This window comes from Macrobrachium nipponense, chromosome 34 (assembly GCF_015104395.2).
Source record: "Macrobrachium nipponense isolate FS-2020 chromosome 34, ASM1510439v2, whole genome shotgun sequence".
Classification (NCBI taxonomy): domain Eukaryota; kingdom Metazoa; phylum Arthropoda; class Malacostraca; order Decapoda; family Palaemonidae; genus Macrobrachium; species Macrobrachium nipponense.
In genome coordinates, this window is record NC_061095.1 from 59,659,818 (window position 1) to 59,685,759 (window position 25,942).

A 25,942-nucleotide genomic window follows, 5' to 3' on the forward strand; every position below is an offset into this window, starting at 1 on the left:
GAGCTGAAGTAGCTCCAGGTCTCATGCAGAAGAGTGTGATCCTAGAAAACGGACACATAGTAAGAAAAGTGATGGACTCCTAAGGAGGCAGGATGCAACCCGGAACCCCACACTATAAAAATACCACCCAGTCGAATTGGAGGACTGTGATAGAGCAAAAAAAAAAAAAAAAAAAAAAAAAAAAAGAATATAATAATAATAATATAATAATAATAATAATAATAATAATAATAATAATAATAATAATAATAATAATAAAAAAGTCGAGCTAACTGGCAACATGATAAATAACATTCCATGGCTCTCCAAAGAGTTAATCATGAATAAAAGAACTTTTTACATACAACCACCATTTATATAATAAAATGAACAGCCTACTTCATAACATATTCAACATCCACCAACATAAACACCGAGACTCAAAGCCACACAACCAAGAGCAGGAGGCAGCGTAAGTCACACACATCTTAAACAAAACGAACTTGAAATTAACAAGAAATTCTATTAACTTCAGGAGCCCCTCAGCCTCCGCCTCTTCGCTTCTTCAGCCCAGAATTTGTTGCTACAAAGTTTTCAGCTCTGAAAGAGTTAAGCGGAGGAAGAGAGCGGAAACGATCATCAAACCTCACTTGGGACAAGAACTTCTCTCTTCTCTCTTCTTTATCCAGGAATGAATTAAAATGTTTTCTCTAGTGATAACAAGTGTTCTTCACTTTGCACTGAATAGGCTGATTGTTTCCAAGAGGAACGTGCCATTATGCACAGCTGTTGGCAGTGTTGAAACGTATGATATAAATATTGCTGAAAGGAATGTACGTCTGGTCACTTTGACTTTGGAATTTGAAAATGAATACATTGCTGCAACTCAGTAATGAGTTTCTAGGCATTTAAGAATGTATGTATGTATGTATATATGAGTGCGAATATATATATATATATATTATATATATATATATATATATCTATATATATATATATATATATATATATATATATATATATATTATATATTAAAATCCGTTTTTCACATGTTATATAGTAATATTATAATTGACAAATAATTATAAAACTCTCACTAAATTGTCACCTATGTAGGTATGTATATATATATATATATCATATATATATATATATATATATATATATATATATATATCATAATATATATATATATATATATAATATATATATATTCTCGATTTTTTGGGGGGGCCAGTTCCAGTAAATCCCAATCGTTGCAAGGAAATTGAAATAGAAATTTAACCCGATGAATCTGCGTTAGAAAAATAAAAAAAAAAACAGTAATTATGACCATTTTTAATCAAAAATTAAAAAATAAACTAAATACGAATTCATCAGTGTTTCTTGCTATTGCATTCCACTGCAATGAAACGGCAATATAAAATTATTTTGAAATAAAATCGGAGTGAATAACAATATAAGCTAAACATTTTTGGACGAAAATAAATAATATAAAAACCCAGGAATATCCATATCTTCTCCAAAGGTGATTTTGCTCAAAGAAGTTCATTTTCTGTGAAATAAGTTAAGTTAATTATCTATTGCTTCTATTTGTTCTCTAAGGTGACTAAAACTGGGCCACTTTGTGTTTTGTGTTCAGGACTTACAGGAGGCAGAGGCTCTGTAGCTGTAATCCTCTGTATATTGCAATTTAATACCTGTAAATGGAATCGAAACTCGTAGATAACACCTGGGTCTTGTGGTTCAATTATCCTCTGTGGTTTATTGTAATCTGCCAGGTTATACTGTGCAATGGAATGGGATATAAAATCTATTCCAAAATCCAAGCACTGGGACCTATGAGGTCATTCATCTCTGAAAGGAAAATTGAGAATAACAGGGCCTGAGAGGTGTAACAGGAGGAAAACCTCAAAGCAGTTGGACTATGAAACAATTGTTAAGAGAGGGCACAAAATAAGATAGAAGAAAGAGACTATGAACGGAGGTGCAGCAAAATGATCAACTAGTGGCCGAAGGGTCGCTGCAAACTTAAGTAATGCCCACAGTGGACTCCGTGAGGTGCACTGGTGGCACTACCCCTCTGCAAGGTTTTTTCTGTATGGGAATAATAATAATAATAATAATAATAATAATAATAATAATAATAATAATATAAAATAATGTTAAGGAGACCCTCTTGCGACGGTTTGTTCATTAAAAAATATTGCCACATCAGCATATTTGATGTGATATTAAATTCTCTGTTTTTCTGATCCCTTTTTTTTCTGATGGGGAAAGATCACTTAATCAATAATACGAGCAGTGTACTTTATCAATTGGTGGGTCCCATTCATAATCTTTTAAAACAAGAATTTATACGTATTTATTCTCGTTCATCATCAAACATAACAATTTGCATATCATTAACATCGTTTCTGAAAATCTTGAATTTAAGGTCGCTAGGATTATGGAACCGAACGAAATCCATCAGATATGAAAAAGATGTTTACATCGTCCATTTACTTCACAGGGTCATCAATAACCCTTGTTTGTTCAAACTTCAATGTTTGCTCTCTCTCTCTCTCTCTCTCTCTCTCTCTCTCTCTCTCTCTGTAAACTAAAACTTGTTGGTACAGGGAATTATTCACTTGGGAAATAATACAAGAATTCTCACATATACTTCTCGCTTTTGTTAGCAGATTCAAATCTCCCTTCTCGAGAAGTGGAATTTAATCTCTTTGGGTGATTTAGGTGCTTTCTCTTCCCTTTCTCTTCTACTTTCAACCATGGAAGAAAGGGAGAGCTTTCAGTTGTTCCTAGAAGTTTTAGGGAAATCTAAACAGGAATCATGAATTATGAACGAAGATTACTAATATTTCCCTTCATTAATTGATGCAGGAATTCTGTCCTCCGTCTTTTAGCAATGCGAATGAATATTTATTGGTTCCTGGAGCTTCTGAATTAATGATTTTTTAGTAAGAATCAATTGCTCCTTCAGTCATTCTAAGACCTACATCTAAGACTCATAATTGCTTTTTTTTTTATTGCAACCTTGATATGAATTGGCCGAGCTGCACGAGTTTCGAAAAATGAAAGTTGACTTCTGATTTTAAATGATTCATTAGCTATGCGTATTGACATCTTATTTAGTCTCGATATAAAAATTACAGCGTCAAATTTCGATAAAAAGAAGAAGAAAAAAAACACTTTAATTTTCCTTTTCATAAGCAACGAACCTTTGGCGCGACTCAGTCACGATCCCGGTTCCAATTCCGTGACGAAAGAGAAAAGGAAACCAATAATCATTAAGGATAAAGGAGACGTCCCAAAGACCTTCTGAGGCCAAGAAGGCTCCAATTGGAAGGAGCAAAATAATCACACATTAAGAGGCCTTGAATCGTCTTCCTCCTCCTCAGAGCATTTAAAGTTTTATGTTAAATAATTTTTAAGTGCTTTCCCTCTCCTCGAACTCTCACAGCCCCAAATCAGAGTAAAACTCAATGGGTTCCTCACTCGGAGGAAAGGAGCTGAGGAAATTCTTTCCTCCGGAGGACAAAAGGGCCTTTTGTGTTTTCCCCAAAGGTCAAGACTTTCCCAGGGACTGGAGCGAAGTGGATTATGCAAATTGAATTACGATCGTTCTTTTCATAAGAAGCTTTATTAAACCCAAGAAATATATTATACAGAATTTATATTACCCCTTTCCTGATTTCATTACGATATTACTTATTACTTGAAAGTGTGTTGTGTTCGCTGAATAGTGAATTGAATAGTGAAGGTTATTACAATTTGTGATGTATAGTTGGTGTTACTAAGTTCATACATAACCTCCGCTGATCTATATTCCTGCGCCTTAATTATAAATCTGACAAAGAATATTTTTCCAACTTCATTAAAATGTCGAGGCTTTCATATCTCCAGTGACTACCCCATCATCAGTTAATAAAGCTTCATATTGCAAATATTTCCTCCCGGAGAGAGAGTATTATTCCTTCGCCTTTGGCAGAGGAATTCGTTCTTCTGTTATTAAATGCCTGCCATAAGTTCTCTCTGTTAATTGAAAAGCGATGGCATTCCTTCATATAAATATAAATAAAAAAAGATTGAAAAATATCTTGGTACGCAGAAAGATTTGGATATGGCAAAAAAAATATGTTGTTGTTAGTTCATGAAGACGAAATTAAAGAAAATTAATGTTAAGCAATCTGCCCTCCACATACAATGCCTCCTTTCCCCAGAAGTGACATTCCTATCTCTCCCAACAATTAAACACTTGTTGCTAGACACAAGACCCACCTCGAAATCCATACATAACCTTTTGCGTAATCTCAGCAACGAACAGACAGACATAGCAATAAAGTAGACAAAGATACAAGCACAAAAGCAAGCAAAGAAGGACAACGGGAACAGAAACACACAACAGCTTTTGAAGCACCTGGAACACCTCCTCCCCCCTCCCCCCCCCCTCCCCCCTCCCCCCTTCCCCTTGTTTATTCCTCCTAATGATGTTTTCTTACTGTGCCTTGCATTCCGTTTTTCTCAGACGATGAAATCTTTTATTTAGCAACTCAGTTTTCTAAGAAGAATTCACAGCGATATATTTGTTTGAATGTATATTACATACACAATAAATATATGTAATATATTCTTAGTTTTATATATATAACAGCGTGAAAGACAGAGGCACTACACACAAAACGGCTGAGCATAACCAAAGGAGGAAGAAACCAAGAGAAGAGACGACGACCATTAATTGTATCTCCAACGACCCAGATGAACCATTACTCTTTCTTCTTCTTCTCTTAATTGACGACGGAAGAAGCGAAAATGGATCTCCTCTTTATCATATCTCGTTCCAATCTCCTTTTCACTTGATGATCAAGATGATTTACTTAGTTCTGATGATTCCTTTGTGTGGGAATCAAAAGAAGGTGGAAGAGGGTTTCTTCAGTTCTCTGCCGAAATTAAACATAAAAATAATTACAAATATACTATTAAGGTATATCTTATTTCCTCTTTGAAGATGAAATGCAGTGGAAGGAATGTATAGAATTACTTTTCTAACTGACACCAATGCAAGCAATTTCTATCCAGAAATATAAATGATCCAGACGGCCTTATGCCAGCAACAGGTTCCTTATCCTACGGGACCCTTCAAATATAGGACGACTAAACCATTAGGATGCCTAATGTGGACCCCCGGACTCTTCCTAAATCAACAAGGATCAGGTGATGGACAATATTTAAATACATTATCATCTTCGTGGTAGCAGCAAATAAGGTCGAAATCTCAGAGATATATAATATAATTATCTGCCTTACGAACATCACTATGAGGAAGTCGTGCAATTGGAACCTCTTCAGAAGTTCAAGGGAAGATGCAATGCACTAGTAACCTAATACTATTCTCCTCGCTTATTAATACATTTCTATGTATTTATTAATTTATCAATTTATTTTTCGTTTTATGTAATAAGTGAGTTCTCCTCTTCCCAATGAACACCATAATATTCTTCGGAAGCTTCTCCAATTTCAAGTCACTGGCCCCTGTGGTGAGCTTCTTGTTCCATATGTATAATAATAATAATAATAATAATAATATAATAATAATAATAATAATAATAATAATAATAATAAGAAGGAGGCAACAGAATCACCATCTGATGTTCATGGACGACATCAAGCTGATTGGTAAGAGCATCAAGGAAATAGATACCCTAATCCAGACTGTAAGGATTGTATCTGGGGACATCAAGAAGGAGTTTGGAATAGAAAAAATGCGCCTTAGTCAACATACAAAAAGGCAAAGTAACGAGAACTGAAGGGATAAAGCTACCAGATGGGAGCAACATCAAACACATAGATGAGACAGGATACAAATACCTGGGAATAATGAAGGAGGGGATATAAAACACCAAGAGATGAAGGACACGATCAGAAAAGAATAATATATGCAGAGACTCAAGGCGATACTCAAGTCAAAACTCACGCCTGAAATATGATAAAAGCCATAAACACATGGGCAGTGCCAGTAATCAGATACAGCGCAGGAATAGTGAATGGACGAAGGCAGAACTCCGCAGCATAGATCAGAAAACCAGGAAACATATGACAATACACAAAGCACTACACCCAAGAGCAAATACGGACAGACTATACATAGCTCTCCCTTCTGTAGCCATTGCCATGTGTCATCGCTGGCTAGTTCTTTAGTCTGTCCTCATGTATTGTCCGTGCATTGGTTTGTTGTGCCATCCTCTGTTCTGTCTGTCATTATCCTGTGTCTGTATATTTCTGGGTCTTTCGTCTACTTTTATTAGTCCTTCTTCCCACGCACTCTTTAGCCACTCGTCTTCACTGGTTTCAGATATTGCCCCAGTGCTCTGTTTTTTATGTTGACGCAGTCCTCTATACTTAGTAGTCCTCTCCCCTTCTTCCTTTCGTGTTATGTATAGTCTGTCCGTATTTGCTCTTGGGTGTAGTGCTTTGTGTATTGTCATATGTTTCCTGGTTTTCTGATCTATGCTGCGGAGTTCTGCCTTCGTCCATTCCACTATTCCTGCGCTGTATCTGATTACTGGCACTGCCATGTGTTTATGGCTTTTATCATATTTCCGCGTTGAGTTTTGACTTGAGTATCGCCTTGAGTCTCTGCATATATTCTTTCCTGATCGTGTCCTTCATCTCTTGATGCTTTATATCCCCTCCTTCCATTATTCCCAGGTATTTGTATCCTGTCTCATCTATGTGTTTGATGTTCTAGCTCCCATCTGGTAGCTTTTATCCCTTCAGTTCTTGTTACTTTGCCTTTTTTGTATTGTTGACTAAGGCGCATTTTTCTATTCCAAACTCCATCCTGATGTCCCCAGATACAATCCTTACAGTCTGGATTAGGGTATCTATTTCCTTGATGCTCTTACCATACAGCTTGATGTCGTCCATGAACATCAGATGGTTGATTCTGTTGCCACTTTTCTTGAGTTGGTACCCCGGCATCCATCTTCTGTAGTACTTTTGTCATGGGAATCATGGCTACTACGAAGAATAGTGGGGACAGTGAGTCGCCCTGGAAGATCCCTCTCCTGATATTAACCTCTGCTAGTCTTATTCCAGAGCTTGTAAGTATTGTGTTCCAGTTGCGCATTGTATTTTTGAGGAAGCTGATGGTGTTTTCCTCTGCCCCATATATTTTCAGGCATTCTATTAGCCATGTGTGTGGTATCATGTCGAAGGCTTTCTTATAGTCTATCCATGCCATGCTTAGGTTGGTTTTCCTTCTCCTACTGTTCTTCATTACCATTTTGTCTATCAGGAGCTGGTCTTTTGTGCCCCTACACTTCCTTCTGCAGCCTTTCTGTTGGTGGAGGATGGCGTTTGTCTCCTCTAGGTAATTGTATAGCCTTTCACTGATGATACCTGTTAGTAACTTCCACATTATTGGTAGGCAGTGATAGGCCTGTAGTTACTGGCTATATTTCCCTTACTCTTGTCTTTTTGTACTAAGGATGTTCTTCCTGTGGTCATCCATTTGGGTGCATGGTGATTTGAGATACCAATGCTGGAGTTGTTCTGCTATTCGTGGGTGTAGGGGCCTTGAAGTTTTTGAGCCAGTATCCATACTTCATCAAGACCTGGGGCTTTCCAGTTTGGGCATTTTCTTTAGTTGGTGTCCTGACTGTGTCTGTCGTGATCTCTGTGAATCTTTGTTTTATTCTCCCTGTTTCTTCTTCCTTGACTTCCTGGAGCCATGTTGCTGTTTGTTGTGTGATACGAATTGCTCCATAGTTTTCCCACAGTCTCTACTTGGTTCGGCTTCAGGAATTTCTGGGTGGTTGTGCTTCCCCTCTTAGTTGGCTGTATAGTCTTTTCTGGTTGGTTCCGAATAGTTTTGTTCTGTTGGTATCCCTTATTCCTGTTCATCTACCGTTGGATCTTATGTGCTTTGGCCTTAAGCCTCTGTTTTACATCTTCTATTATTATTATTATTATTATTATTATTATTATTATTATTATTATTATTCAGAGGATGATCCCTATTCGCATGGAACAAGCCCACCACAGGGGCCACTGACTTGAAGAAATCCAAGAAGCTTCCAAAGAATATTAAGCTGTTCATTAGGAAGAAGTAACAGAGGGAAAATTGAAATACAGAAAGAGATCACTTATTAGAAAAAAGATAGATTAACAAATAAAAAATAAATAGTAATGTAATATAAAATTTAAACACAAGTAGAATTGTATGAGGGTAGTAAAGCACTGAAGTTCCAGTAGGAGAAAATAAAAGCTAAATTAATACAAAAGTATTCAAAGTAGGGGGTATGTAAGTTCTGTGACTTGGAAAGAAAACCCTAAATTCAGACTTTTAATTTAAAGGGACTATGATGTAATTACCTTTCAAATGAATTATGTAATAGTATATATATATATATATAGTATATATATATATATATATATATATTTATATATATATATATATATATATATATATATATATATATATATATATATATTATATATATAATTATATATATATATATATATATATATATATATATATATATATATATATATATATATATATATATATATATATATATATATATATATATATATATATATATATATACATATATATATATATATATTTATATATATATATATATATATATATATATATATATATATATATTATACAGAGATTATCATCTCTCTTGATGTGTAATTTTCAGCTTCAGTAACCGGATATGGTGGAAATGCTTTGCTGCTGAATTTGACAGCGCGCGCACGCGCGCGCGAGAGAGAGAGAGAGAGAGAGAAAGAGAGAGAGAGAGAGAGAGAGAGGGCCACGATATCGACTAATCTTGCCTTTAACTCTTCTTTTATGAAGTGAGAATAGTTTCGTTTAAAGTTTGCCTTCCAGGGGAACGGTTGTTCGTTTGGAATCAAAGGAGAAAAAACAAAATGAAGAAACAAACGTCAATTGTGAACACATCAGAAAAGTTGAAGTTGAACGCAGGCAGAGTCGAGTCACTTTTCTCTAAGACAATTTGCAACGTGACGTCATTTCCCGAAACATCCGAATAAAGTCTTCAGTCCTCTCAACTATTTACCTGCCATGAGCTCTTTCTTCGCTTTCGGTGTTAGAAAGCGGGCGTTCACAAGAGCTGACAAGGGGAAGCGAGTGGCTTTTTCGTTAAAGGATAATAAAAACCTTTTATTTTGAAGGCAGAACTCGAGTGAAATCTCTTGCCTGGAGAGACCTGGCTGCTGGACCTTGGGGGTGGGTGGGTGGAGTTAATTCAAGGCAGATTTATCACTACACAAAGTTCATCTGATGTATGAATTTCTCTTCTCTACCAAAAGAATTTACCAAAAGACATTTTAAACTTCTTGTTTTTTTGCCAGTTTATTTACTTTCCTTAAGTATGTACTGCTGTTAAGGACAATAAGGATCAGTATATGAAAGAAATGCAATAATCACCTTCTGCTGTTTCATCCAGACATGAATATCTACACACTACAGAATAACATTTAATCAAGATCACTTCACAACAACTACTAAAAATACACGATTAATTAAGGCTAATTAAGTTCAAAAGAAAGTGCTGTTATTGCTCCATATATGAACCTATATTCCAATCATGAATTTACACAATACAGAACTAGGTATTTGTCTAAAATGATTTCACCTGAATTAAATATACAGATGTAATTAAGACTAAATGAGTTAAAAAGAAAGACAGTTCTCTAATACTGCATAAACGACCTGTATTTCTCTCTAACGCCACTGTAAGAGCTTAAATGAGGAATGTAAATTAAATTAAACCTCTCTTGACCCCCACCCCCAAAAAAGCTATGTTAAAATGATTTTCCTGTAACCAATAAATATGTCTTGAAAAGTAAAAGAAAGGGAGAAATATGATAAAGCAATTGAAATGTAAATTTAAAGTTCCTTTTACCGGTAAATGCGTCTTCAACTGGAAAGGAAGAAATGATTCCTCTCGGCTCAATCATTTCTCTCCAGGTAAAATGGACGAAATAGAAGCCACTAATCTTCCTTATTGAATAAAATAATAAAAAATAAACAAAGAAACCAAATTTCCTTAGTAACTCTTCATCTCCAACTTTCCTCTTTCAAAGAAAAATTGAATAAAGCTCGAGAATTGCAACAGGACTTTGATGGAGCGGTATGTAGCGTATTGAGAACATCATTTTTCTTTATTGATCTTTGATGAAGGAATTCTGTCTGATCTTTTAATCATTTTATCTCCTTCGCCAAAAAGTGGAATTATTCAATTTGAAGAGTCTTTGGATGTTCAGAGTTTATACTGAATTACAATATCAAATCTCTGTCGAACAAATTGCTTTAATAACATACATTGAATTTCCTTATTCCTGCACCCTTTCAGTTATAAGTGATCTCCATCTTGCAATATATTCCATTTAGTTATCTCCGATATTCTCTTTCAACATGACTGTTAATGGTACAACGCCATAAAAAATAAGAATAATTATTTATTCAAAGTCTAAATCTGTTGACAGAAGGAACAAGGATTAAGGTTTGAATCGATAGCAAGCTGACTTTTACAGAAGATATAATGTAGTAAACAGATATTGGAATTGAATAATAATTAAGTGAGCATGCAAACAACCTTCCATTATAGCTCTTGGGAAGCTTCCAAATTTTTAAAATTATAGAACATTCACGGAAAAGCAAGCCGAATTTTTAAGGAAAACCACGCCAAATAAATATCTATATTTGAAATATAGTTTATTAAGCGAGCCAGCAAACAATCCAGTATAACTTTCGAGAAATTTATGAATATTAACAAGTTGAAACAAAATATTCACGAAAAAAGCAAAAGAGGGAAATAACTTTATTAGAGAGACCCTCTTTTATCCAGTTCTGATGAAAATTCCTTTAATCGTCGGTGGGGGGAGAAAATGTTAACTAGAGAAGAGGGGAACACACAAAAGGGTCCAATTTTCTCCCACAAAAAAAAAAAAAAAAGAAAATAAAATAGATAACAAAAAAGTTCAAAGGAGACAAAAAGGAAGAGTGTGGCTGTTGGCGTTGACTAAATAGAGACCTGTTGGTTCTAGTTGCCTTTTTGAGGCTTTCCTTAAATTCTACTTTCAAAAGAACCTGTACTGGGAGTGTACACACACACCAAGAAATAATTATACACATTTTATCTCTATCATCATCTATCTATCTATCTATCTATCTATATATATATATATATATATATATATATATATATATATATATATATATATATATATATATATATATATATATATATATATATATAAATATATATATATATATACATACATATATAAATGAATACAGAGCGACAAGGGTCATTCACATATAAAAAGCAGCTCTACACAAAACACGTATAGTGTTTTTTATACTTAAAAAAAACTATTCTAGTATTAGAGGGAATATGCTGAGTTTTCCAAAAGATCATAATTAAGAGCTGTAATTACAATAGACCTTTTGCATCTATTGCCATGATATTCTGAAGCCGCTCTGTATCATTCTCATGCAAGAATGAGGACAGCGAAAGTCAAGAGAGACGACAGAGGTCTCGAGAAGGGAAGAGAGTGGGGTCTACGAAACCCTCCATGATGATGGCAAAAGGTCTTCTTCCAGTCCTTAATCACACATTATTTCATTGGTTCAGTTATGAACTCATTGAGCTGTCACTTAAAAAAATATATAATACATCTCTCTCTCTCTCTCTCTCAATCAAATTCCTAACTTAACATTCTGCCCTAAACTTTCAGATGTAGTCTGTTAAACATACAACCATTTTTTGTCATAAATATAGAAAAATAAATAAGTAGATAACTAAATTGGAAAGAGAAACATCAAAAGCATCTGAAAAGAAGAAGAAAAAATACTCCCACCAAGAATCCTCATCCAGGGAATATGATGATTCCATCAACAGACTCATTTCTCAAATTCACACCAAAGGCCTTCGTTTTTATTTCATTTTTTCATCTTAGCTTAGGAAAATTGCCTTCGAAAATGAAATTCATATCCTCCTCTGGTAATGAAAGTAATTAACTTAGTTTATTTGATTTTTTCTCGTTTTATTCATATTTTTGTCGCTGGAAAAATTTAGTTTTTTTATATACTTTAATGTTTGACGATTAGGCCAGTCTAATGGAACTAATTACAAAGAGAGGCTGAAATGTTTTGAATTATTATAGAATAATTATGAGTCGTAAAATTATTGAGGGATATCACATCAAGAATCATTATAATTGCCATAATATTTCAAATACAAGAAGTTAATTCATATTAACTGTGTATGCTTTCACAATTGGATATTCATTATACACTTAATACTGTTCGCAAAAAATGACGAATATCAAAATACTCGATATCAGAGTAAACAAAATCTATTATGTATCAAACTAAGGACGGGAAAGAAAGAAACCGGGCAACAAGCAAAAATAAGCAAAAAAAAAAAAAATAATAAAAAAAACTTGGCAATATCAATGTTTTGAAGAATAGCGTAATAAAGTTCAAGAAAAAAAACAATCGTAAACAAAAAGTGTTGCAGGCACTGGAATGCAAAGTCTTTTCTTTATAAAATAAAATAAATTTACCCGTAACTCTCAAATATTATATAGAAAAAATTTAACAGACTCATATATACATACATATATATATATATATATATATATATATATATATATATATATATATATATATATATATATATATATCATATATATGTATGTATATATGAGTCTGTTAAATATTTTCTATATATATATTTGAGAGTTACGGGTGAATTAAAGAAAGACTTTGCATTCCAGTGCCTGCAACACTTTTGTTGTCCGTTCAATTCGAAAGATAATGATAAGGTATAGGGATTTTCTTGTGTGTGCGTGTAAGTATGAGAGACGAGGTTAATTAATGATATATATTGCCATGAGGAATAACATAACTAATGTAACTGAAAATTAGTCAAGATATGAAATGACTTTACATTGAAGGGATTCACAGAACGACATCAAGGATCAGTGAAGTAATTTGAAGGACTCTGTGTCATTAATGGATGGTCATTACTATACAAATGAAAGCTTTCGATTTTTCCTCTGTATATATCTCTTTTTTCATATCAATGGATTGAATTAACGTACATATGAATAAGGGGTATCTAAAACAGGTTTATCTGTGTACATGCATTTATTATATATATATATATATATATATATATATATATATATATATATATATATATATATATATATATATATATATCAAAATATATATATATATATATATATATATATATATATATATATATATATATATAGTATATATATATATATATATATAATATTATATATATATATATATATCATATATATGATATATAATTATATATATATATGATAAATATAAATATATATATATATATATAGGAGATATATATATATATATATATATATATATATATATATAATAAATGCATGTACACAGATAAACCTATGTTTTAGATACCCTTCATATGTACGTACATATGAGGGTATCTAAAACATAGGTTTATCTGTGTACATGCATTTATTATATATATATATATATATATATATATATATATATATATATATATATATATATATATATATATATATATTATATATAGATATATATATATATATATATATATATATTATATATATTATAATATATATATATATATATATATATATATATATATATATATATATAAATATATATATATATATATATATATATATATATATATATATTATATAATAATAAATGCATGTACACAGATAAACCTATGTTTTAGATACCCTTCATATGTACGTACATATGAAGGGTATCTAAAACATAGGGTTTATCTGGTACATGCATGATTCCATGATATATATATAATATATTATATATATATAAATATATATATATATATATATATAATATATAGATATATATATATATATATATATATATATATATATATATTATATATATATATATATAATAAATGCATGTACACAGATAAACCTATGTTTTAGATACCCTTCATATGTACGTTAATTCAATCCATTGATATGAAAAAAAGAGACAAATATACGCAGGAAAAATCGAAATTGCATTTCATGTATAATAATGACCCTCCATTAATGACACAGAGTCCTTCAAATTACTTCACTGATCCTTGATTTCGTTCTGTGAATCCCTTCAATGTAAAGTCATTCATATCTTGACTAATTTTCAGTTACATTAGTTTATGTTATTCCTCATGGCAATATATATCATTAATCCTCTCTCTCACACTTACACGCACACACAAGAAAATCCTTATACCTTATCATTATCTTTCGAATTGAATGGACAACATGACTTTGTTTCCAAAATATGTTTCATTTCTCTGAACTGGCAGGAAATTGCTTGTCACCTACATTCACAGGCTATTAATGGCAAATACATTATTACATCATTTGCAGGAGAGAGAGAGAGAGAGAGAGAGAGAGAGAGAGAGAGAGAGAGAGAGAGACTGTTTAGCAACCGCGTGCTCTTCAGTAACGCCAAATTCACAGAACTAAATATTTGTCTGAAACGATTTCATCTGAACTGAATAACCACATGTAATTAAGACTATAATACTTAGAAAGAAAGACATTTCTCTAATTACTGCACACACGACCTGTATTTCTCTCTAATCCCTCTGTAAGAACTAAATATCCAACTGCAATTCACAGGAACCGTCCATTAGCCCTTCCTTGAACGAACTCATCATAAAAGAACTTCCAGGAAGGAAATAAAGCTTCCAGAATTCCAGGAGCAACGGCCTCTGCTCCGAGGGCAGGAGACAAAACCGTTCCTCGAAAAGGCTCATTTCGAGGAAGAACGGCAGAACGTTCATTAAACGCTCTCAGCATCAGGGAGAGACTGAGACTGAGTCTTCTGAGTCGAAGGAGCGTCTCGCATTCTGTTCATGAACGTTGCCTTATCACATGAACGTTCTTTGTCATCTTTGTTTATTTTTGGAGTCCTTCCCTTCTCTCAGGCGGTTAGTTGGGTGGTTAGAAATTAATTACAGAATAGATAAATAGTGAATTAAAATTTGTTCAAAATTGAGAAAAGTGAAAAATTACGAAAATATAAAAAATAGGGAAAATGTAGTGCTTATTAATATTTGTATGTTTAAAGATCCAATTAAAATTTAGGACTTTTTCAACATATCTATGGTGCACGACTATACAGTGACTGAGAATTCACAATTATCTGTATGAGTAAAACTGTATTTTAACTTCCTTTGTTACAAAATACAGTTTTGACTCATAAATATAACTCTGGATTTTTACTGACTTTTTACAGAACTTGTCTTGGACCCCTTCTCAATATAATCCATTGTTTTGGTTTATAGATGTCGAGAGGAATCAGTTATAAATTCAAAGAGAACTCAGTTGCATAATAAACTATATCGGTTTATTTCTATAAAATGCAACCATTGTCTTGGTTTATAAATTCAGAGAAGACTCGGTTATAACTACGAAATATATTAATACTATATGATATAGGCTCATTCTTAATGTAGTCCACTGTTTTGGTTTATAAATTTAAAGACGAAGTAGTTATATCTACAAAATAGAAAAATTGTGTCTACCCATTTATAAACGATGGGAAATGTGGAAAAGGATGATAAAAAAAAAGAGATAAAAATAAAGTTGGGAAAAGAGAAAATGAACTATTGTCCCCGGAAACAAGAGGCAAACAGCAACAAATCCCATTCTATTCTTGGAGCCGATGCAAGTATGCACATGAATACACTAATGGCAGTGTAAGCTTGCAACCTTTTTTTTCTCTTATATTTTCTTATTCCTAACTTATTCTACCTTATCTGTCCCACTGTCATTTATTTATTGATTTTTTCTTCATATTTAAGCATAAGATAAGAGAGCGTGTCTGTCACAAGGGGTCGTTTCCATTCAAAATGGAGTCTGGCACGGAACTCGTATAAGCTTTTCAAACTTTAAAAACCCCGTTTTAGTTTTAGAGGAAATGTGTCAGTTTTTCTAGAGCTCTTCATTAAGAAAAGCTGGATTAAAAGTCGATTTTTTGCCCATCTTGTAAATAAAGGGAGGAGATTTTTCTGTACTAAATGAGATATGGAGTTTTCATTTCTGAAGAAATTTTAAGCATGATTATTATTATTATCTTTATTTATGTTATGACGTGTGATAATATGATGAAAATGGAAACTGATGAAAATGAAATGTTTCTATTCTGAATCCCAGAGAAAGAACTTATTCCTTTGGAGTGGAAATGAATTCCCTTCAAGTAACCATTTTTTCCACCAGCAAGTGATGGGGGCGAAGATGAGTGAAAGAAAAAAAAGGTAATGAATGTAACAGCAATGAAAAAGGTTTGTTTGTAAAGATCTAAAGTCAATTCAGTATCGTAAGGCAAATATAATACAATATCCAAACATCATAAAAACAGTTTATAACAACGTAAGAACAGTATGATAATAATATTAATAATAGTGATAAAAATTACAATATCAGTAAGAAAAGTACACCAAACACTCAACAATAGCAAAAAAAAAAAAAAAAAAAAAAAAAAAAAACAAAAAAAAAAAAAAAAAAAAAAAAAAAGAACTACACCATTGTTAAGTGAATTCAGATTTTGTGAGAAGCTGAAGTAAAAGAATAAATGACAAATACACAAAGAAAAAATAATACACTATCCAAACATCATAATTATAACAACAGTAATAACAGTAATGATAATAATATTAATAATAGTGATAAAAATTACAATATCAATAAGAAAAGTACACATACACTCAACAATAGAAAAAAAAAGATCTACAACATTAAGTAATAGTTCAGATTTTGTGAGAAGCTGAGGTAAAAGAATAAATGACAAATACACAAAGAAAAAAGTGATCAACTACAAAAAACAAACCCAAAATTACCGTTAAATAAAAGTTTGCTTGAATTAAAAGAAAAAACTAACCTTTTAAAACACTCACCAAAACCGAGATACTGCCGAACTTTCTGAAATGAAAAAAAGAAAGATTACTAATTACACTATATAAAAATAAATATCAATAATAAATAACAGTACGGTAGAATATATTAAGTCTCTCTCTGGGGTTATGTCGCTGAGAGAGAGAGAGAGAGAGAGAGAGAGAGAGAGAGAGAGAGAGAGAGAGAGTGTGTGTGAGTGACCATGTACGTAAGCTCGTAGGATGTTTATGTGTTCTGCATTTGTGTGTATACGTATAGTACAAATGGGCATTATGTCCGTTTGACGTAAGTCTTTTACGAGTCCCTCCTGCGACGTCAAACAACTAAGACGTCTCCGAAGAGAGACAGGAAGAAGAAGAAGAAGAAGAAGAAGAAGAAGAAGAAGAAGAAGAAGAAGAAGAAAAGCCCCTTTATGCTTCAGTTGAGGCTCCTTTTAGACCTTCAGGAATGACATAAAGTTGTGTTACGAGAAATTCAAGGAATTTGCATAAAACTCAAGAATGCAAACGTGGCTTATACTCGTTTCTCGTTGCCGATCAGAGAGAGAGAGAGAGAGAGAGAGAGAGAGAGAGAGAGAGAGAGAGAGAGAGAGAGAGAGAGAATTTTCAATAAGAAATTGTTTCCTGGGTCACTTGATATTCAAGTCGCTTTTTCTCCTTTCCCCAGGTGTATATCTTTGGCTTTTTATACCTTCTTGGGAAAGCTATCTCCTAGTTATAATTTGCAAAACGAGAGAGAGAAGAAATTTTTCGGTTAAAATAAATTCACCTCCGTCCCCACTTCCTTCCTGCTATCTCGCTGTCCAACCTCTCCAACTCCGTCTTTTCACTGTCTAGAGCTCTGAATGGCTGAAAGTGCCTCACTGATTTGCTTTGTAACCTAATTTGATTGAATCAAATCTGGTCAGATCCACCTCTCACAGTTGCCAATTCAGCGGAACCCTAAATGACTGAATTCTACTCACTGTTATTAACACTCCCACGTTCAAGATGAAAGGAGAGACTCAAATGAAATGAAACTATACATTGCATTTAACTCTACCTGAACATCAAAAATCATTATGGGACATCAAAGAGAAATGCACCCGAACTCTCAAGGGAGCAATTCCCTCTTGGCCTCAAATTTCCTGTTGAGGGAGTTTGCGATCTGCATTTCGAGATCTCTCTCTCTCTCTCTCTCTCTCTCTCTCTCTCTCTCTCTCTCTCTCTCTCTCCAATGAGATAAGTGAATGAGAGCATTGGGAGATGGGGTCTCAGTTATTTTCTGTGCATTTGTATACTAGTTTTCTATTTTTAATTATTTATTTATTCATTTATTTATATATTTACAGCAGTATCTTCTCTCCACTCGATTTATCTTGGCCGATTCATGGTCTAATTAGAGTCCAAAAGCTATCTTATAATAGGTGCTGACTTTTAAAGCACCGCTGAGAGACCCACTATCAAATTATTCTCTTAACTAAGCCCAGAACCTAAACTTGGAAGTTCCGTCAATATATGGCCTGGCATCCAACATCCAGCCCACGACTTCTTCAGAATCTACGACTTTAACAAAAAATGCAAAGATCTATGACGGAAGTTCCTCGGATTTATGGCCTGATATTAAGTTAAAGAAATTAACTGCAGACCTAACCATTTTGCACGATGTTACGTGTATTTACATCGATAATTACTATAACTATCACTTAAAATTTCGGCATTAATCTCTTTCGCACTAAATAATCTACTCTAATCATAAGTAATCATTATGATTCGTGTACAGTCACCCATGCAATGTCAACTCAGTTTCAAACCAAGTGATAAAGTTCCAAACCAAGTGATAAAGCAAGCAAGTAGTCTCCTGAATACTAAAGGTAAATAATTTGCTGGTTCCTCATCCCACTAAAAGCTACAAATGCCTCGGGTACAAGTACCCAGGGCAGATACGATCAAATGACCTCATTTGCATAATCGAATGTTCTGGAACTGAGAGTGAATGGGGCATAGGAACTAATACTGGATAATGAATGATCCTTCATTGTACAGTTTGCATTACCGTAATAGAGTAGACTTCGTAGCTATAATAGAACTGAATAGAATATAGAATTCAGCGCTGGGAAATTGAGAGCAAAACGGTTTGAAATGTATAACACGAGGAAAACCTTTTGCATTTCAAGCACTATTAAAATATTGTCAGGAGAGGGTGGAGAGTAGGATGGAAGAAAGGGAATATAAGTGGAGGTACAGTAAAGTGAATTCATAATTATAATACAATCTAAAATAACGCTTCAAAAGCTATAACAGTCAGTGAGATATGTATTTTATTGCTGAATAACTCTCTCAGAGTGATATACTATAGCATTTTATGAAATTATTTATAAAAATCTTCTCGTTCATTTACCTACAAACAAATTAATGTGGACCAATTAAAATGTCCAAGGGGTTGATTACCAGCTAATACTTCACATTCCAACCTATACATTTCAATTAGAGGTTCCCCCAACTCTAATGAACAACACAGCAGATAATATCTCATTACAACTCAAAGTCCCAGGTAACAAAATTACCATTAAATACAGTTTGCATCTCATTGATGTGGTGACGGAAGCGATTCCCTTTGATAAGAATCATTAACCTCGGGAACTCTGATGACAAAACAGGTATCATTCAATCAGGGTCATCAACATAATTATATAGAGTAATACTTACAACTGTCACGTGATCTAAAGGCCATTTTAATCGCTCTCTCTGAGGAAGAGCTTTTGCAGATGGATTTTCATTCCATTAAGGTCTCGGTAAGGACTCGTCAGGACCTCTGAATGAGCACCAACGAGTGCTCTCAGGCCTCACTTGAACGCATTGCCACATGCACCAAACAGTCAAAATCTCTGAGCAGCTGCCTGTGGTATACATAGTAGTACATAGTGTGTCTATTCAAAGGTCAGGCGATCGAGGATGATTCAATTAAGCAGAAAAAACACAAGGAATCCGTAACAACAATGAGAGGAGAAACCGGATGAAATCAGCCACATATTCTTCGATCTTATTTCATAAAGGGATACCCTTCTCCTCCAATCCCGCAACACCTCCCTCCCCACCCCCGGGGCTCATACGAGACCTAAAGACCTCCATATCCCTTAATTGCCTTCTGTCATTTCAAGACGCCTTCTAGAGATTGCTGTGTCTACTGCAAGGATAGGAAATAAATATTGTTCGTAGGGGGTTCGAGATATTATGACCTACTGGATAAAGCTGTTCCATTCTCGCCTTTGTCTGATTCGGATACAGATAGAATTTGCTTCTGCCAATTATTCTAATCAACAGAGAGAGAGAGAGAGAGAGAGAAAGTTTAAACAAGAAAATCCAATCTAAAAATCTCGCAAAACGCAGTTACATCCGTAAAAAATCTTTCTATTTTACGTATATCCACGAAGACCAGCTAGACCTTCAGCCAGGCTTAATTTCTATACACAGTAAAAAACATAATATTGATTATTGGGGACATCAAAGCAAGAAGCGAGTTCCTGACGAGGAAGGAATCGCTAACGAAGTCTGCAGCGGAGAGCAAAGGGAGAGAATTCCCTCAGATATGGAAATTGCGACGCTAGATAAGATTTGATTTTTGCCTGCCTTCCTTCAAATCAAGTCTTGTTTTATGTTTTATATAGTCACTTTATATAAAGTTCCTTTCAAAATAAATAAATAAATAAATAAACACATAAATAAATAAAAAATAAAATAAATAAATAAATAAATAAATAAATAAATAAATAAATATGAAATAAAACTTAATTAATTATTAAGGATGGAACAATGTTTCAGGTAAGTCTGAATCTACATCAGAACTGAGCTTGGAACCGAAAGAAAAGGGTGGTCGTGCTGGGTGATGTTTGATGGAAAAATAAAATGAAAACAAACAAATGGCTCAACTGACAGTTACATAATTCCCCGAGTAAAAGGGAAAAAGCGTGACATGTATATAACATGGTAATTATACTGAAGAAAGAATCAAAGATCTTAAAGAGCGAAGAAATTGTGATATATCAGCACAGAGTAATTAGAGGACAGAACAGAATAATGTAAATGTCCATAATTATACAAAACAGAAGGTCATCTATCGCTTCTTGAATAATAAATTTCCTTTAGTCAGCACTCGACAAATTTGCACACTCAAAACATTCCATTGCCCTCCGAGTGTTCCAATCTGATTCCTCGTCAACATTCAGGATTTGCAAGAATCGACACCAGGATCCAATAATGAAGGCAGCAGCTATTCCTATATTAGATTCCTGGGTGGGTGGGAGACTGAAGGAGTAATGAGTAATACACAGCAGCAGAGAGATGTCACCCCCAGCTGTGTCTGTCGCTTCGTCTGACTGACTCTGCTTTGTCCTGGGGACAATTTCTGATTCAGTCGAGCGCTGAGTATTTTTGGGGTCTTTGTTGTGAGACGATCGAGGAAGTCTTGGGAGAGGCTTCGGTGCTTCGGTCATTCAGTCTTTAATGAGAAATTGCAAGACTAGAAGTGTCTTTTCATAAATCATTGTGGTAAGCATTTGAGCTATAAACATTGTAATTCCTATCTATTTCAAAGATTCATGGGATGTTATTTAAACGGCGTCCTTTAGTATCCTGTCATGGTCATAAAATAATCTCTCTCTCTCTCTCTCTCTCTCTCTCTCTCTACTGATGTATAATTTTTAAGCTTCTATAACCGGATATGGTGGAAATGCTTTGCTGCTGAATTTCACACAGAGAGAGAGAGAGAGAGAGAGAGAGAGAGAGAGAGAGAGAGAGAGAGAGAGAGAGAGAGAGAGAGAACAGGCCACGATATCGACTAATCTTACTTTTAATTATTTTTTTACGAAGTGAGAACTGTTTCGTTAAAAGTTTGCCCCCCATGGGAGCGGTTGTTCTTTTCGAAACAAAGGAGAAAGAACAAAATGAAGAACAAACGTAAAATGTGAACTCGTCAGAAAAGTTCAAGTTGAACGAAGGCAGAGTCAAGTCACTTTTCTCTACAACAGTTTGCAATGTGACGTCATTTCCGGAATACTAATGAATAAATGCTTCAGTCCCTCAACTCTTTTCCTCCCAGAAGCTCTTTCTTCGCTTTCAGTTTTAGAAAGCGGGCTTTCACAAGAGCTGACAAGGGGAAAGCGAGTGGCTTTTTCGTTAAAGGATAAATAAAAACGTTATGGTTTGAAGGCAGAACTCGAGAGTGAAACTTCCTGCCTGGAGACCCCTGTTGGCTGTGGAGACTTCAGTGCGGGGCCGGGGGGGGGCGATATTCCAGACAGATATATCCCTACGCAAGGACGATTGACATATGGATTTATTTTCTCTAACAAAAGAATTTACCAAAAGACATTTGAAACTTCTACTTTTTCCCGTTTATTTACTTTTCCTAAACATATACTGCTTTTAAGGACCAATAAAGCTCAATAGATATGAAAGAAATGCAATATCTGCCTTTTGCTGTTTTATTCAGGCGTGAATTTCTACACACTACAGAATAACATTTAATTAAGATTACTCCACAAGAACTAAATGTATACAATTAATTAAGGGTAAATAAGTTGAAAAGGAAGAAAGTTCTGTAATTGCCCCATATATTCCCTATATTCCAAACATAAATTTCTACAATATACAGAATTAAATAATTGTCTAAAATAAACACATGTAATTAAGACTAAATGACGTAAAAAGAAAGACAGTTCTCTAATTACTACATAAATTATCTGTATTTCTCCCCAATGCCTCTGTAAGAACTAAATATCCAACTGTAATTCACAATAACAGTCCATTAAGCCTTCCTTGAGCGAGCTCATCATAAAATAACTTCCAGGAAGTAAATAAAGCTCCCAGAATTCCAGGAGCAACGGCCTTCTTCTGCTCCGAAGGCAGGAGGCAAAAACATTCCTCGAAGAAGCTCATTTCGAGGAAGAACGGCAGAACGTTCATTGAACGTTCTCAGCCTGAGGGAGAAACGGAAACTCAGCCTCCTGGAAAAAAAAAAAAAGTCTCGCTTTCTGTTCATGAACGTTGCCTTATCGCATGAACGTTCATTGTCATCATCTTTGTTTATTTCTGGAGTCCTTCCCTTCTCTCAGGCGGTTAATTGGATGGTTAGAAATGAACTACAGAACACATAGACGGTAAATTAAAATTTATTTTAAACTGGGAAAAGTAAAAAAAATTACGAAAATATAAAAAAAAAAATAGGGGAAAATGGAGAGCTTATTAATATTTATTTATTTGAAAATATAATTAAAATTTGGGACACATCTATGGTCCACGACTACACAGTAACTGAGAATGAACTTCATTTTAACTTTGATTTTTACAAAACACAGTTTTGACTCATAAACATAATTGTGGGTTTTCACTGATTTTTAAGATAACTCGTCTTGAGCCCCTTCTCAATATAACCCACTGCTTCGGTTTATAAATTCACAAAGGAATCAGTTATAGCTAAAAAAAAGATATTTAATGTATTATATCGGCTCATTCTTAATATAACCCATTGTTTTGGTCTATAAATTCAGAAAGAACTCGGTTATAACTACGAAATATATAAATGATGTATAATATAGGCTCATTCTACATTTAACCCATTATTGTGGTTTATAATTTCAAAATCGAATCAGTTATATAGCTATAAAAGTGAAAAGTATTGTATACCCATTTGAAAAAGATGGGGAATGTGATAAGATAAAATAAAAGAAGGTAGAAAAAATAAGTTTGGGAAAAGAGAAAATTAACTATTGTCCATGTACACAAGAGGCAAAGAATCCAATTTGCAACGGAAAGTAAACATCATCAAATCCCTTTGAAGAGACGAAGATAAAAGTCAATCCCTTTGCGTACCTTCACAAAACATGTCCCGCCAAAACAAACACATCTCTGCCGCAATAAAAATAAAACAAATAAAAAAAGACCATATTGTTTGAAAGGGAAAAAAACAGTTGGATCTCTCTCTCTCTAATCCCTTTTTTCTCTTATATTTTCTTATTCCCAGCACATAAATACACTAATGACAGTGTAAGCATGCAACCTCCTCTTTTTCTCTTATATTTTCTTATCTCTAACTTATTCTCTATCTAATTTGTCCTTTCCAACTTATTTCATTATTCTCTTTATTTAATCTAATATCTTATTAGTTTCAAGTCCTATTAAGAGTGAGTCTGGCAAACCAGGTGATTAACCCCGTTTTATTTGAGAAGAAATGTGTCAGTTTTCAGAGCTCATCATTAAGAAACACTGGATTACATATAGATTGTTTCCTATCTTATAAATAATGGGTTGAACTTTCATAATTAAATGAGATTATGCCCTGCAGCGGCTGTACTGAAAACTCGATTGCGCCGAAGAAACTTCAGCGCATTTTTTACTTGATATCTAAAATAGCTTTTTCTCTCAGTCGTAGATATTCATAGCAAATTTCACACTCAGGATGACTAGTTGGTGATAGTCACTTGTTCAGAAACTATCCAAGTTCAAATAGTCAGCTATTTCCCTAAAAATAATCAATTGAGTTCTTTCAAATTGCTTGAGAGGATTGTCAGCATCAAATATCAGAAATGGTTCCACCTACTGTTTCTTTTCCTTTGTTATGTAAGTAAGATTACCATGATTGCTGTTGTGGATTTTATAGAATATAAGTATATACACACACACATTTATATATACATGTAGACAGAGAGAGAGAGAGAGAGAAGACGCTGATGTCTAGGCTAGTCTAGTCTGTACCAAATTTAATCACGACGATATAAAACAATTCTGGGTCCATAAACAACTTCTGTTCTCCCGTTGCAGCCTCCAGCAATTCCTCTCCCGTTTCCTCCCTCGAGAGGATTTATAATGCGATATCAGCAGCACTCAGACTAGGGGCTGTTGCCCCAAGAGAAGAAGAAGAAGAAGAAGAAGAAGAAGAAGAAGAAGACGAAGAAGAAGAAGAGGCAATATTATCACAGCATCTCTCTCGTTCCATCATCTCCCAACTTTTACGCTTTTATTACTTCCTTCCTTCCTTTTCCTTCCTTCTACGCCCTTAAGTGGTGCAAATACGCCCATTTTACGCTCGATCAGCGGCTGATATAGAGCAAAGTTCCGAGTTCAGTATCTGTTTTTCCCAGGAACGATCTTAAGGGTTTTGATATAATAATAATGATAGTAAAACCGGTTACTCGCTGAAGATGGAAGGCGGTTCTCAACTCCTATAAGTCTAGGGTGGGGAAATGGTTGGTCTTTATATAAGAGATGAACGCAAAGGCTTTTATTTATTGACAGTTATCTTCGGCGTTATGGCCCCAAAAAATGTGCAGTGGAGAGAATGATATCTCAACATTTCATTGAGAGGAGAGAGAGATTGAGAGAGAGAGAGAGAGAGAGAGAGATGAGAGAGTAGAGAGAGTTTGTTGGTTCTTTATTTATATCCCTAGCACATTTAATTTCCGTTTTTGTAACTTACGGGAACACAATATCTAGATTATATCAGGGAAAGGAGAGAGAGAGAGAGAGAGAGAGAGAGAGAGAGAGAGAGAGAGAACCATCTATGGAAGACCAATGAATCTTCTTCTGTCAATTAAGTCATGCTTTATTTCCCTTCAATTTTTCTTCTTCTTCTTCTTCTTTAACGAAGAAGGTACATATCCAGAAACTCTTCGGTGCCTTCTCCTCAGCGTCTGAGGACGGGAGGGAAGCCAGAAGCTCTGTAGGACATCATTTGGAAGGAAATCCACAGACAGCCACACTTGGTGCTAACTCACGTTGCAATCCCGGGGTCGGGTGTCGGGTTGGGGTTGGGGTTGGGTGTGGAGTGATGTGGGATGGGGATGTTATGTGCGGTGGGGTGGGGTGGGGGTGGACGTGGGTGGGGGTTGTGGAGCGATGTGGTATGGGGATGGTGTGGGTGGGTCGGGTGAGGGAGTGTGGGGTGTGGAGGTGTGGGAAGGTGTGGGTGCTTG

General features: G+C 34.3%; 1 protein-coding gene across 1 annotated transcript in view; it reads right to left on the minus strand.

Moving 5' to 3' along the window:
• Positions 1-1,568: 1,568 nt before the first annotated feature.
• The window catches only part of LOC135208115 (arginine-glutamic acid dipeptide repeats protein-like), a 24,586-nt gene continuing 212 nt past the window's right edge, over positions 1,569-25,942 (minus strand). Inside the window, exons 1-5 of the mRNA XM_064240263.1 lie at positions 25,745-25,942; positions 17,764-17,874; positions 16,998-17,022; positions 7,515-7,700; positions 1,569-1,766 (exon numbers count right to left, since the gene is read on the minus strand). The exon at positions 25,745-25,942 is cut by the window's right edge and continues 212 nt beyond it. Coding sequence (XP_064096333.1) covers positions 1,569-1,766; positions 7,515-7,700; positions 16,998-17,022; positions 17,764-17,874; positions 25,745-25,942 — 718 coding nt within the window. The remainder of the gene's footprint in view (positions 1,767-7,514; positions 7,701-16,997; positions 17,023-17,763; positions 17,875-25,744) is intronic.